Consider the following 15019-nt stretch of genomic DNA (forward strand, 5'->3'; position numbering starts at 1 on the left):
GTCTGTCCCAGAAGTTAGGTTGTTTCTGTCTGTCCCGAAGCTGTGTAGCTTCTGCGGTCCACNCTCTTGCCAGTGCAGACTGGAGCCTAGGCGAACCGGAGCAAAGATGGCTCTCCTGCCAGCTCAGGCCTTGATACTCCTCCCGGGTGGACACCCGTCCTCGGGCAGGAAAGGTGACGGATGACTGGAGCCAGAAATGTAATCTTTCCCAGAAGCTGTGTTGCTTCTGCAGGCTGCCCTCTACCCAGCAGTGCACCGGAGCAAAGATGGCTCCCCTACTGGCTCACGCCTTGAGACCCCTCCTGGGTGGACACCCTTCCTCAGGCGGGAAAGGTGCTGGATGACTGGAGCCAGATAAGGAGGCTGTTCCAGCAGCTGTGTCGCTTCTGCAGGCTGCCCTCTCTCCAACAGTGCACCGGAGCAAAGATGTCTCTCCTACCCCTATAACTCTCTTAATATAGCATGAAATGGTCTATAGATTTTGTCCCCATCTTGTTCATTTTCTTTGGGTTGATTTAAAAAAAAAAAAAAAAAACTCATTCTCACAATTTCTCAGAAAAATCATGTTGAAAATTCACTCAGTTGAGTCAAAAGAATACAGCACACTTTTGATCTGGAACCATTCTGTCATTTACCGGTTGGATCAGTCCATGATTTCTCTGTCCTCCAGTCATGTAAGTTCAGAGTCCCTGGGGCATGTGAGTGGCTGTGGACAACAGTATAGAAGCAGGTGTTTCATGCACAGAGTGTAGGTCTGTGTGTAGAAGATAGGTTTAATCAGTTAGGCATCAGATGAGATCACAAGAAAGGTTTAGAAAGAAGGTGTGAAGGCAACTTTGTATAGTCAAAGAATTATGAGGGTATGCTATCTACAAAAGTTGCAGGAGAGAAAGGGAGACTTGTTTCTAAGTGTTTCCTGTGCCATGTAGGACTTCAGTACAAACTTCAGAAAAAGAAATAATGTGCCAGGCGGTGGTGGCGCATGCCTTTAATCCCAGCACTTGGAAGGCAGAGGCAGGTGGATTTCTGAGTTCCAGGCAAACCTGGTTTACAAAGTGAGTTCCAAGACAGCCAGGGCTACAGAGAGACCCTGTCTCGGAAAAAAAAAAAAAAAGAAAAGAAAAGGAAAGAAAAGAAATAATGTAACTGAAAACTACCCTCACCACCCTTAGAATCATGGAGGTAAAAATAACCGTTTAAGCCAGTCCCTCTCTTCATCTGTAAGTGGTGGAAAGCTTGAGGAATTTCACACAATGAAAAAATACTAAACCCTGGCAGTTCCTCTAATGCATACTCATCCCACCCTATCACAGGGTCGCTGCTAATTTTAGTTTCTGGTTGAGATTGCTACTCGGCAAATATTTGAAGACACTATTTTTATCCTCAATATCCTCTTCTCCTAAAGGACTTTATCAGAGACAATGAGGGTGTCTTTTTTTCTGCAGGCTGAGGAGCTATTCATGGAATTTGCACACAAAGCTTCGGCCTTCAACAACTGGTGTGAGAACGCTGAAGAGGATTTGTCAGAACCTGTACATTGTGTCTCTCTCAATGAGATCCGGCAGCTGCAGAAGGAACATGAAGCCTTCTTGGCCTCTCTGGTTGGGGCTCAAGAGGATTTCAACCATTTGTTGGAGCTAGACAAGCAAATTAAAGCCTTAAATGTGCCCTCCAGTCCTTATACCTGGTTAACAGTGGATGTGCTGGGCAGAATCTGGAACCACCTGCCTGACATCATCAAGGTAATTTGAGGTACAACTCAACATCTTCTGCCTGTAGGAAGCATGGCCAGTGGATCTATATCAAAGTTAAGGGTGTTGGAGAAGAGAATGGAGCTATTCTTTTCATTAATTAATTATTTTAATTAAGATGTGGCAGAAGTCAAGAAACAAAACTGTTCAAGGGAAATTAGAATACACACACACACAGAGAAACATGACATATCTTCTGGTTTGTTGTTTTGTTGCTTGGTAGCAATTGAACAATTGAAGGAAGCAAAGAAGATACACACACACACACACACACACACACACACACGGACATACATATGGACGGACAAATGGTTGGACAAACAGATGAGTGAATGGAGACAGAAAGACAAGCACATTGCTGTGCACCTGTGGAAGATAGGTTATCCTGGAAATAGAAATGTGCACCTATACCTACAAAACTGGTTCTTTTATGCCAAAGTTCTTCTAAGGTGAAGCAGTTCTGCTCTTTGTTACATTGTAGGAAAGGGAACAGGAGCTACAGAAAGAAGAGGCTAGGCAGATCAAGAACTTCGAAATGTGCCAGGAGTTTGAACAGAATGCCAGTGCCTTCCTTCAGTGGATCCAGGAGACCAGGTATGCTGTGATTTCTTCAAATCATAACCCCACATATGCTGTTTGCAACAGGGATGACATATGCTGCAGAAGGAACTATTATGTTCTCTGCCCCCATCATCTTATTTTGGCTCTGCTTTATATTTTTATTTAACTACTTTCTCAGTTCCCTTACTGTGTTCTTTATTCTTACCCACCATTTTTTATTTTCTTTCTGACATGCATACTTATACTCCTATTGTGTATACTCACTCTTCAAAACAATAACAGTCCTGTGACTGCATGCCATGTCACATTTTATACTTCAACACCCATTATCTTAACTGTCTGAGCAACCTTGAAAAGTGCAGAATAGATCTTAGTACCTCTTCTTTTAACCATGGAAAGTTCAAGTAGATAAACTGTCTCACTCAAGGTCACATTCATATTTATTGACATGACCAAAAACATAACCTGCATTGAGCACCCAATAAGCTATTATGTTGCCTGCCAAATAAAGCCATAACAAGGATGGAATGGTATAATATAGCCTAATTTCATTTATTATATTCAAGATGTGTGTGGAGATAATGTGTATTACATCTTCTGATTAAATGACCTGTAAAAAGGGACACATAAAATGTTTAATATGTTAGTATAAATGGTCAAAGTATGAAGATTATGCCCATTAGTAGCTCACTAATGTGATATTTTAAAGTTTAGTGGTGGCTGAATGGTCCATAATTAATGCTTCTCTACTAAATCAAAAGAAAAATTGCACTGTGTCTAAAAGCATCTGGCCGAGGTCGTATGAATCGCTGCATCCTCCTCTGCCCCTGGCTTTGGTTCCTTTACATTCCCCTGTTGTGTAGTGTGTGTTGGAGACTTAGCATGCAGATCTGTATGGGTCCCCTCTGTCCTGGAGGGAGAAGCCTCACACTCGGAGTTTCTCAGTGTACCAGAGGCTTTGAAAGCAGCTTGGGGATGGATAGATTCCTATGTGACCAAAACAGACTTAAACAATCATCAATAAGAAGAAATGCAATCATTAATTGTGCTAACATGTATTTTCCTTTTTTTGTTTCCTTCTCATGAATGCTGCTCCGGTCTGTTGTGTCCAGGGCCTATTTTCTGGATGGGTCAGTATTTTCTGTGATTATGGTTTTTTTTATTGTCCTAGAATAACAAGTTAAGAATACTTTAGGGCTGTTATCAAAATCTGCTGGTTCCTAATTAATAATGTGGGGCAAAAATAAGGATTCATATTCCCTGCCTAGCCCTGCACTACTCCTACTGTGAGTCTGTAGTGCTTAACTAATGCACTGTACCTGCATTACATGACTGTAATGTGCTGCGCCATTCCAGTGATGATGGTAAATGACAGAAAGCTTGAGGAATTTCACACAATGAAAGAAGACTAAACCTTGGCAGTTCCTCCATAAAAAAGAATAGAAAGAATGGTACCTCTCTCACATGTTAAATGTATAGAATATAACCTAGAAATTCATGAAAAGTATATCTATATGTTTAACCAATTACGGACTGAAAGTATTCAGGAAAACTGTATCTTTCCTAAATATATAAACATTTTTGTCATCATTCTCTTTAAAGTCCCTAACAACTATCTGCATCCTTTTGGGTATTATAAGCAACCTAGATTTTATGCACACGCTGCATGCCACATATCCATTTTGTGACTGCAACCTCCACTATGTTACTAACCATAAAGACCCCTATAGACACCAACAAATAGTCACCTTTGAGGGTAAAAATAAAGAAGACATGTGACTCCTTCTAGACAGAGAAGAACTAGATCTGGCTTTATCTTCCTTTTTATCTATCTAGAAACATTGACAGACAGAAGGTTTGTTCATTAAAATTTGCCTTCATGAAACCTTATTTTATTGAGTCCACGTGGCTTGAAAGAAGCAGAAACAATAAACTGCAGAGGCTTTGAGCGAACAAGTCTGTGAAATGTTGATTTCTCTTACAACAAATAATGTTTTCTTTTGATTCTTAATTAGATCGTTGCTCAAGGAAACAGGAACTCTGGAATCGCAACTTGAAGCAAATAAAGTAAGTTTTTTCACTAGCTGAAGTCACTGCTTGGAATTTAAAAACCACAGGGAAAAACACAGAGAGGCAGCCTGGGGGTGTTTTATGTAGAAGTTACCCTAGGATGTAGTCCTACTCAGATGTCAATCTGCATTGTCACTTCAGAGCCTGATATTACACAGACCCCAGTTTACTTAAGTCTTTGAGTGTCAGCTTTTACAATACATCTAAGCTAATAAATACACGAAAGGTTTCTAATGTGCTTAACTAAAAGAGCAGATACACATGTTCCTAGCCTATAACCTAGAGTATCAATAAATTCCTATTGTTTGATATGGGCAAATGATATAACAGAATGTAGATGTGCTCATTTCAACTGAGGGAGACGGTGCGTTAGAGGAATATTTCTCAGTCTTGTTTGCACTATTGTCTCTTTCTAAGATTAAAAAAAAAATTTAGTTCAATATACATTTTCACTAATGAAGAAAAAAATAAGATGTCAGAATCTATTCTGTAACATCAAAGTGTTCACCCTTCCCTCAGAGCCACTTTGCCCGTTGACATGAGATGAACAACTTTCCCTTGTTGGAATGCTTTAGGAAAATGTAGACATTTTTACACATGCATACTGTTGCTTAGACAGCTATCTGTCATCCCTGATGGTGAAGGAGCCTTGGAAGTGGACACACTGAGGCTACTGGATGAGTCAGAGAGCTAATTCCTAGTGAGTGGAGATCATTCACAGTGTGATAACTGGAGCTGGTGGGGTCTGAGTTTCAGGATGACAACCATCATCTCACACAGACAGCCTGCTGGTTTTCAAAGGAGAAGGGTTATAACTGGTGAGTTGATTGACTGCCTCTTTTCCCAGAGGAAACAGAAGGAGATCCAGGCAATGAAGCGCCATCTGACCAAGATTGAAGACCTGGGGGACAGCATGGAAGAGGCTCTGATCCTTGATATCAAATACAGCACCATTGGACTAGCCCAGCAGTGGGATCAGCTGCACCAGCTGGGGATGCGAATGCAACACAATTTGGAGCAACAGATTCAAGCCAAGTACTGGTTTACACCCAGGGCAGGGAGTGGAGTAGATGGTGTTAGATGTTGGAGCTTAACTAAGTTGGGCTTCAGGCACCTGATAAAGAGCAATTTCAGAGATGGTCCATTAACTTACCATATCAATCTCTCTTTTCTGGTCCACAAATGAGCTACTTTTCTTCATAGCAGGGTCCACTGTGAAATAAGCAATGTGTCTCTGCCTCTATGTGTACATATCTTCCTTAAAGACACATGAGTCCTCCATCCAATTTTCAGGGTCCCTATAACATCGTATCATCTTTTCAGAAACCATTTCCTTTTATAAACTTCCATTTAAGCTATAATATCTAGAATGGAAGATTCAAACTGTGGACAAATGAAGCATAAAGGAAGAAATTAATTTTTCCTAAATAAATTAAACCACAGCAGTTTTACGTCTCAATAGTCTTTTGAAGCTTTTTTTTTGTACATTCTAAATTGACAATCGTTTTCTGTAAATTTCCTTGTTATGAATAATTAAACCTTCTCAAACCATTAAATTTCTGTTGAAGCTTTGCAATTTTGCTAATGTACTGGAAAGCAGCCAAGGAAAATTTGTAACTGAATGATCATGGCTCTGTTCCAATAAAGCTTTATTCATAGGCTTTGAATTTGAATTTCACACGTTCTTCATGATTCATAAAACATTTTTTGATTGTTTTCCACTATAAAGAAATGTTGAAACCATTCTTGTCACAGGAGCTGTTTAGAAACTGGAGGTGGCTAGATTTGGCTCCTGGAGCATAGCTTGGTAACCCCTGAACCTAGATAGCTCAAACAATATATTGTGCATTAAAATTCCTCTACCTTTGCTATGGCATGTCTTTTGACAGACACTTACTGCTTTGTTTCCAGGGTTAATTTATATTTTTTTCTTCCAGAGACACCATAGGTGTGAGTGAGGAGACACTGAAAGAATTTAGCACCACATACAAGTGAGTCTAACTTCACAGTTGGCTGGGCCCTTGGCTTCTAGAAAATTCAGAATAAGTTTACAAATAATAACTTCTCTTTCCCTGTCTATGTGCCTTGATGGGATCTTCAGTGAAGATCTAGTCTATGTATGTTAATTAGCGTCAGTATTGGATTTTCTGGCCAATTTTAATTTTCTGTTAGATCCCTGGATTTCAAAAGTAAAATATGTCTTTCAATCATCACTCAACTGGTGATTGTTTGCTCTGCGTATTTCAGCTGTTTTGGAGACTTGAAGGGGAGAGAAGAATATTCAGTGTTTTGTGTTATTCCTGCTGTTACTGGGTTTAACAAAAACACTCAGAGAAACAGACTTTCTTCTGTGTGTTGCAATAATATTATGGCATGTCATTGAAGATCTAGTCAATATGAGCAGAATTTGATCTTTTCTGTTTTCACCTGGTTCTCTCTTGAACTTGATAAAAATGCTTTTGGCCTTTAGACACTTCGATGAGAACTTGACAGGGCGATTGACTCACAAAGAGTTCCGCTCTTGCCTGAGAGGACTCAATTACTATCTGCCTATGGTAGAGGAAGGTGAACCTGAGCCCAAGTTTGAGAAATTCCTGAATGCTGTGGATCCAGGGAGGTAAGAGAAAGAGGTTATGGGATGGGGCTTAACTAGAGATGAGTGAGCATAGAGGGAAGCGGTCCATGGAACAAATAAATTAACTTACTTGAAAATCGGCAATAAGACAACTGGCAAGCTCTATTTTTTTAAGATTGGCTCAGAAGTAAATGGCACTGTCCCCAGCTTAATCCCAAGCTCTATAGTTTTCTCGGCTGGCAACTATGTTTCTTCTGTGAATTTCAGCTGTTTTTGAGGGAGGGACTTGAAAGAACAATCCACTCTTATTCATGTCTGTGAGCCCTTAAGGCCACAGGCAAGAATGGAGTCTTGGGTGCTTGTGGTAGGTAAGACAGAGCCATGCATAGCTCAAGCTACTGTAAAGAGCTAATTCTTTCTCATTCTAAAGATGGAGGAAGATAAGGATTTATTATCTGGGCTCTAACACTGATGGAAATTCCAAAGAAACATGTATGAGAACCCATAGGGACACATCTAGAGTCTAAGAGACTGAGTATTTGTCTATAAGATAGTGGCAGGGGGTCAGGATAGAGAGCAGAACCCAAGTGTTGGAAAGCCTATTTGAAAGAGAAATTCAGGGTACCTGGTTTCCCTCTGCCCCTGAGGTACTATAAAGGATGGAAGGGATAGACTTTTCTTGTCTTCAAAAGGCACAGTTCCTGCTCTGTTTCCCCTACAGGAAAGGGTATATCTCACTGGAAGACTACACATCATTCCTGATTGACAAGGAGTCAGAGAATATCAAGACCAGCGATGACATAGAGATTGCATTCCAAGCCCTGGCAGAAGGCAAGGCCTATATTACCAAGGAGGACATGAAACAGGTAGGATTCCCACTGTTGTGTCTCCTATTCTGACACTGTTACCTTGGTTTGGGTCATCTTGGTCTTGGCTGTCCTCCAGTAACTCCCACTCGTATACCCACTGTATTACCTCAGGCCTCTCAGTAAATCATTTGCCTTACTCCAGCCCTAGCCCCAAATATCTAGTTGTTCCCTACTGACTATTACAGTCTGTTTAAAACCTGCAACTCAATTTTTAAGCAATTTGTTGCCATTTTTACTTAATAAGGCAAATTGAAGAAATAGAGAGAGCTAATTTCTTGATGTTGAATGTTGAAAAGCGAAAGAGAGTTTGAAGGGGACATGGAAACTAACAAACCACATATGGCATAAAGTAGACAGAGGACTGCTAGAGATATAGGACAAGAAAGAAGTTGGTGAAAAAGAAATGGGGGATTGAGAGATAAACAAAATCAAATTGTGTTTGAAATGCAATAATGATGCATAAGATGTGTACTTGTTTGGGTTTGTTTTTTCTCAAAAACATCTAAAGAAAAGGATATGAAAAAAGACTCAGGAAGAAATTTGAATTTTTTATTCATTGGATGGAATAAATTTATGAAAACTCAAAGTGATAGGCTGAAGGTTGCTTCTTCTGATGGTTCTCCATCTGTGAAAACAAGTGTTGGATTTCTGTAAATCTGTCTTTCTCCTTTCATTCTTTTCAGGCTCTCACTCCGGAACAAGTGTCATTCTGTACCATACATATGCAGCAATATATGGACCCACGGGGTCGGAGCCAACCTGCTGGCTACGACTATGTTGGCTTCACCAATTCATTCTTTGGCAATTGATAAGAAGATTCTTATGCATTATAGAAGATCATAGTGTGGCAGCAAGTAATGGGGGATAAGAGGCACAAGCAAGTGTGAAAGAAAAAAATGATGCTGCTGCTGCTCTGTGTGTGTGTGTTACATTTGTTGGGTGATTTAAATAATTATCAAGTATATGGGTGGGGGCTAAGAAAACGCTATAGGATTATGTAACTAGACTCTATCCAGGGTGCCAAGATTTTAATTTGTGTGTGTGTGTGTGTGTGTGTGTGTGCTGCACACCTTTAAGATTTTACTGCATTCTGATTATAGCAGAAATATTTCTTTTTAAAAGGGAAATTTAAGTAAAATTATGCTTTTGCATTACAGGAACCATATTATTACTAAATATAATATGCAATTAATTATACTGTAGAAAAGGACAATAATAAAGTAGATAAATAAAGTACAAGGTAATTCACAGTTTGTTAGTAGTTTTTAAGAGAGATTGAATCCTTACAGTTTGAAATGTTTTTAGTTTTGTTTTATTCTATGAAGTAGAGTCATGAAAAAATAACATAAAATGCTTCTTTTCTTCTTGTCCTGTTTTGATATATCACCATTAAAGTGAATGACTCTGGCATGTCAGGGTCCTCTCTTGCTCCCTAAATCCTTGAATACTCTCTTACATTTTAATATGATACGAATGATGTTTTATTCATTTCTATCTTCTTGGAAGCCAGTAAAGTGTTCATAATTTAAGGAAAAAAATCCAAGAAGCTATGGTGGTACTATATCTAGGTGTTTTCAGTACAGGTATGTTTCTTAGGTAACTTTATTGTCTTGTGTGAAAGTTAGCCTTTCACACAGAGAGCATATTGCTCATGAATATTGCTCTTTATTTACTATATTAAGTCTCAATTATTTCGCTTGAGTAGAAATTAACCCCTCCCCAATCTTTGGGAGAAAAATCTCACAGGATCCGGTTAAAATTCATATGGCTACAAGTAAAGATATTTGAAAATCACAGGTAATCATTTTCATAACATTTACCTTAAGCCATTAACTATAGTGGAATATAACAATCAGAACATACTCCCAAAATGTTTGTGTCTAATTTAGTTATAAATAACCGAAATCTTTCCAAGAGGATGGTTATGACATAATAGACCATCAAAAATCAGTATGAGCCGAATAAAATTGTGCTATCAGTTTACATTTCTCAGGTCATTTATACTTCCATCTCCTTGATGAGCCTGGTGGATCTGGAGCTTAGTATTTCAAAGCCTTCATTTTTCGTCAGCATAAGGTAATAGCTAAGATTCCTTCCTTGTCTCCATGATTCTTATTTCTGCTCCATTTATTATGTCCTGTCTCCTGCTTCACAAAAGGAACATATTGAAGTGAGATGTTCAACTGATGACTGCCTTGAACAACAAAAACTCCCTATGCTAACACATTTCTCATTTGTAAGATGTTCACTCTCTCTGACTCTCTCTCACTCAGTTGTCCCTATAACATACCCACAGTCTCTCATCACCCAGCCTCTGTTATGTTTTCTGAGGGTCCCAGTCAGTTTACGACATGTTTCACCCATTCTTTAGGAGCAAGGATACACACTAACTTAGGCATGAAGCTGTGTCAGATCCATGGACTAAAAGCCAACATCACAACATTGTTAAAAGTAGCAAATGACATTCATTAAAAAAATGACTATGACTCAAGTATATTGATAAATTCTTTATATATGTAAGAATCCTTTAGTCATACACAAAAGTCTGTAATGATAACTATTTTACAAATGAGGGCACTGAAGCTGAAAACAGTTACATAACTTACCCAGCTTAACACAGCTAGTTAGTTGAAGAGCTTGTGTTCACATTCCTGTTCATTTTTACTTCTCCCTACCAACACCAAGAGGCAGTATGAAACACTGTAGGTTCAAGGAACAGGCAAAGTAAATAGATCTACAACAATCTCAGAAGGATAGGAGATAGAGTGAGGGGGGGAGGAGCAAAAACGTCAAGCGGGCTTCTTCCTACCCTGCCTCTTCCAGATTACATCCAGAGTTTCAGGCCATGAAAGAACAGTATTGATCAAATAGTCTCATTGTATAATCACTTTAAAATTCTCCACAATGCTCCTGGATCTTGGCATCCTAGCCTTGAAATTCTTTCATCTTGTTTAGCTCAGCCAGGAAAACAGTAATGACTAAGAAAATTCCTGTTTCTCAATTTGTTTTGATAATTGGGAGTGGCATCTATGAGACTGAAGGTAAATATTAAGATTTGGAGCTCATTGTGTGTTGAACACAGTAAACAGAGCAGGAACTCCTGTTTTATCCTTCCAGGCATCATGGGAGGAAAGGCAGAGGAGGGATGTAGGGTTTTGGTACAGCAGTTTTGCCCAAATTGTGAAATATCTAGTCCATTGTATTGAACCTGCTCTAGGGTGTGCTTATGCAGATGTCTCCAGGCTGACCTTTATCCTTTACCTAGTAAACTCCCCCGGAAAGCATTTCTCAGAGCTGTCTGTACAGCCCGATTCCTTAGACTATAAACAATAGGATTGAGGAGAGGGGTTGCCACAGTGTAGGTGACAGCAATAAGCTGATCCCTCTCAAGAGAGTAGCTGGCTTTGGGTCTCAAGTACATGAAGGAGGCACAGCCATAGTGAATAATGACCACTGTGAGGTGTGAGGCACAAGTAGAAAAAGCTTTTCTCCGTCCCTCAGCAGAAGGGATTCTCAGGATTGCTACCAAAATATAGGCATAGGAGACACTAATTAAAAAGAAAGAGACCAAGAGGACCAGCAGACTGAGGATGAGGATTCCCAGTTCACTTAGTCTTGTATCCCCACAGGCGAGGCTTAGCACCGGAGGTGTATCACAGAAAAAGTGCTGGATTTCATGGGAGCTGCAGAATGAGAGACGAAAAATGACTAGAGTCATTCCCAGTCCAAAAAGGTATCCACTCAGGAAGGAGGTGCCAACTAGCTGGGCACAGACAGTGGGATTCATACGGCTGGCATAATGAAGTGGGGCACAGATGGCCACATATCTATCAAATCCCATGACAGACAGGAGGAAGCAGTTGGTACAAGCCCATGAAGCAGAGAAAAACATCTGTGTAGCACAGCCCATAAAGGAGATGGCCTGTCCCCCCATAACCAGGCCAGAGAGCATCCTTGGGATGATTCCCAATGTGTAGCAGGTCTCAGAGAAGGATAGGAAAGAAAGAAAGAGATACATGGGTGTGTGCAGATGGCTGTCCAGTCTGATCACTATGATGATGAAAACATTACTGGTGATGGTGACAAGGTACAAAGACAAAAACAAGACAAACAGCAGAAGCTGAAGTTCCCCGAAGCTAGAGAAGCCCAAGAAGACAAAACCCCGCCAGCAGGTCACATTGCTCTCTACCATTCTGAAGGATTGTCCTTGCGATCCTGTTGGTTCCTTCCACCATGGCAGTTGATGTCCATCCTCTTTAAATGTAGGTGATAAAGGTTCTCTTCTCCTAGTGCCTTTTGGAAAATACACACACACGCACACGCACACGCACACACACACACAAGAATGTCTGATTTAGTCTGCAATTAAACTTTAGAGAATGTGTGCTGCTTTTGACACAAGTATTTATAGGTCCACCCTTACATTCAAGTATTTTATAGATAGCTAATCATTACATAAACTCCTATATGCCTATCTTCAAGTAAACAATATAGGCACAAATGTTTATAACTATTACACACTTAAATTATGTGTTATACATCTTCTATTAATTACCACACCATAGATATGTTATACTTTTTTTGTAAAAAATATATATATAATTCACATATATGCAAGTTTAAAATTATGTATATAGTGTATTTATTCATCCTAACTTTATAGCTAAGGATAGACATTCAAAGGACATTGTCTATTAAAATGTATGGTGAAGTGGAAAGATTTGTGAATGTTTTGCAGCTAAGGCAAGAAAGGTCATAACTTTTTCTTAAGTCAAATAGAAGCAGGATTAGAAAACAGGTTTGTTGTGTCATAATTTAGAATTATTTCTTCACAAAATGATTACACTCCTCAAAAACTGTGGGAAATTATACTAAACAAGTGTACATTAAGTATATTGCTCAATACAAATTGATCGTATCTATGCAATCATCCCCCTTCAAGCCATTCTATCCTTTTCAAATTCATTAGGGTGGGGAGAACGAGATTATTTCTCATGTGACTAACATTCTTAAACCTGAAGGAAGAATAGGGTACAGCAACAGTTATATATCAGATAACTGTTAGACCACCCCAGATCCACTGTGAACCCAAGGTATGAGTAAAATCAGTCACTGTTGGGAGAGAAAAGGAGTCTGCACTTACACGAAGAAGATCATAGTGGGACTAAGTTCTGCACTGTGGTAGCTATAACATAGGCAGCTCTCAGAATACTGCTTGGCAAGAGTAAGACTTGAGGTCCATCTCAGAGGCTCCTGTTCTTGGCAGAGTGATGTCAAATGATGCTGGGAAGTTCCCTTGCTCCACTTTAGCCCCAGATGGTGAACCATATCTGCTTCTTTCCAAAGAGCTTCTCTCTCAGAGGATTCTGCTGTCCCAGCGGGTACTGTCTCAGGAAACACACCTAATTGTGATTTTTATTACCAGCTGATACTACTCTTCTGGGGAAAGCAGTGAAGGGAATTGTGAACAAAGAGAAGTTAAGATCATGACTCAAGCTGCAATAATTTGTGCATCTAGTACATAACAAATATTATTTTATATGCAAAATCTCTTTTAAAGCTTGAATCTAGGAAGATAAGGTTAATATGCATTTTTGGGACAAGGAAACTGAATCTAGTGTAGTGGATGCCACACATTCAAGATCCCATAACAAGGAATTCATGCTTGCAAATTTACAGATAAAATGAGTAACTTATAAACTATACTTATAAGAAAACAGTAACACAAGTTTTTCTACAGTGGACTGAGGAGTTTGTTGCAACTCTTTCATAGTGTGTCCAGACTCAAAGCCATTGGGAAGACTATGCTGATCCCTCTCAAGTCACTATATTCTTTTAACCTAATCTCTTCCTTTTAAATTTGCATCTTTTAAAAAGTAACATCACCTATTTTCATCTTCTTTCTTTTCCTACAAAGCTGAAACATCTGATTCCAGACTTACACCCACATCTCACCCTTTGGAAAACATGAAACCTCCCAAAGTCCCCAAAGACAGGCAAGATTAGGCATTGCACATGAATGACAGTTTAAAAATACATGTTTCTTCAATATGATTTTCTGTGGCATAAATCCCTAGTCTCTAACACAATGGAAAATATAATAATACCTGATAATATGAGTTCAATGCAAGAATGATTAAATTTTATTTTATGGATTAAATGGTTAATATGGATAAAATGTTTAAATTAATTTCATGGATTTAGTATGATATTTAAGGATTACTAATATTACCTCTATTTTAAGAGTGATAATTAAGGCAATGAAAAGTTAAACACAATACCTAAAATATGATTTTATGATTAAAAAAATAAAACTGATTGCACACTAGAAAGAGAATTCTAGAAGCCAGAATAAAAATATTATCTTTTCTGTCCCCTCAGCAGGCACTGCATACTGGTGAATACACTATTCTCCTGCCTATCTTGTGCTTCTCTGTCCCCTTTTCTAGCAGCCTAAAATACTGAAACTTGGGCCTGGGGCAAAGTCTGTGCTTAAGACACACTTCCACACCCAGAGACAGCTTGATTCCCAGGAAATCTATCAAAACCAGACTCATAGGTGACACATTCCTACCCCAATACAGGGCCCAGTGGACACAGGACCTATCTGCCCCACCAGAGACACATCATCCTTCCAGCCCAAAACTGCACATTGAAGAAGATCAGGTGCTCCAGCCCCTATCCCCAGAGAAAGCTCAGCTCACAGGAAGTTCATCATAACTATACTGGCAGAGACATTCGGACTCAAGGAAGGCCATCATAACCAGGCTCACAGCAGGGACAGGATCCAGTCAGAGACAGCAAGGCCAATTAACATCTGAGATAGCCAGATGGTGAGAGTCAAGTCCAAGAACATAAGCAACAGAAACCCAGTTGTACCACAGCAAGCCCTGGATACCCTAACACACATGAAAAGCAAGATTCTGCCCTAAAATCCCATCTCATGAAGATGTTAGAGGACATTAAGGAGGACATAAATAATTCCATTAAAGAAATACAGGAGAACACAGGTGAACAGGTAAAAGCCCTTAAAGAGGAAACACATAAAACTCTTAAAGAAATACAGGAAAGCATAATAAACAGGTGAAGTAATTGAACAAAACCATCCAGGATCTAAAAATGGAAATAGAAATAATAAAGAAATAACAAAGGGTAGCAACCCTGTAGATGGAAAACCTAGGAAAGAGATCAGA

The 15019-nt window shown here is 39.4% G+C and overlaps 2 protein-coding genes across 2 annotated transcripts in view; one reads left to right on the forward strand and one right to left on the reverse strand.

Moving 5' to 3' along the window:
• Spta1 (spectrin alpha, erythrocytic 1) overlaps positions 1-9785 on the forward strand; it is a 68553-nt gene extending 58768 nt beyond the window's left edge. The window contains exons 44-52 of the mRNA XM_021197549.2: positions 1446-1742; positions 2233-2345; positions 3425-3442; positions 4328-4379; positions 5230-5417; positions 6320-6373; positions 6853-6999; positions 7679-7823; positions 8510-9785. Of these exons, the coding sequence (XP_021053208.1) occupies positions 1446-1742; positions 2233-2345; positions 3425-3442; positions 4328-4379; positions 5230-5417; positions 6320-6373; positions 6853-6999; positions 7679-7823; positions 8510-8635 (1140 nt within the window). The 3' untranslated portion in view covers positions 8636-9785. The remainder of the gene's footprint in view (positions 1-1445; positions 1743-2232; positions 2346-3424; positions 3443-4327; positions 4380-5229; positions 5418-6319; positions 6374-6852; positions 7000-7678; positions 7824-8509) is intronic.
• A 1202-nt stretch (positions 9786-10987) lies between these two features.
• On the reverse strand, positions 10988-12063 carry LOC110322643 (olfactory receptor 10Z1). Its single transcript, XM_021199355.1, has one exon. It carries the CDS (start codon positions 12016-12018, stop codon positions 11077-11079), a length of 942 nt encoding a protein of 313 aa, XP_021055014.1. The 5' UTR covers positions 12019-12063; the 3' UTR covers positions 10988-11076.
• Positions 12064-15019: the final 2956 nt, after the last annotated feature.

Source organism: Mus pahari, chromosome 5, assembly GCF_900095145.1.
Source record: "Mus pahari chromosome 5, PAHARI_EIJ_v1.1, whole genome shotgun sequence".
NCBI classification, from domain to species: Eukaryota; Metazoa; Chordata; class Mammalia; order Rodentia; family Muridae; genus Mus; species Mus pahari.

Excerpts from the sequence above, each read along its gene's own strand:
- LOC110322643 (XM_021199355.1), bottom strand. The coding sequence starts at position 12,018 with ATGGTAGAGAGCAATGTGACCTGCTGGCGGGGTTTTGTCTTCTTGGGC.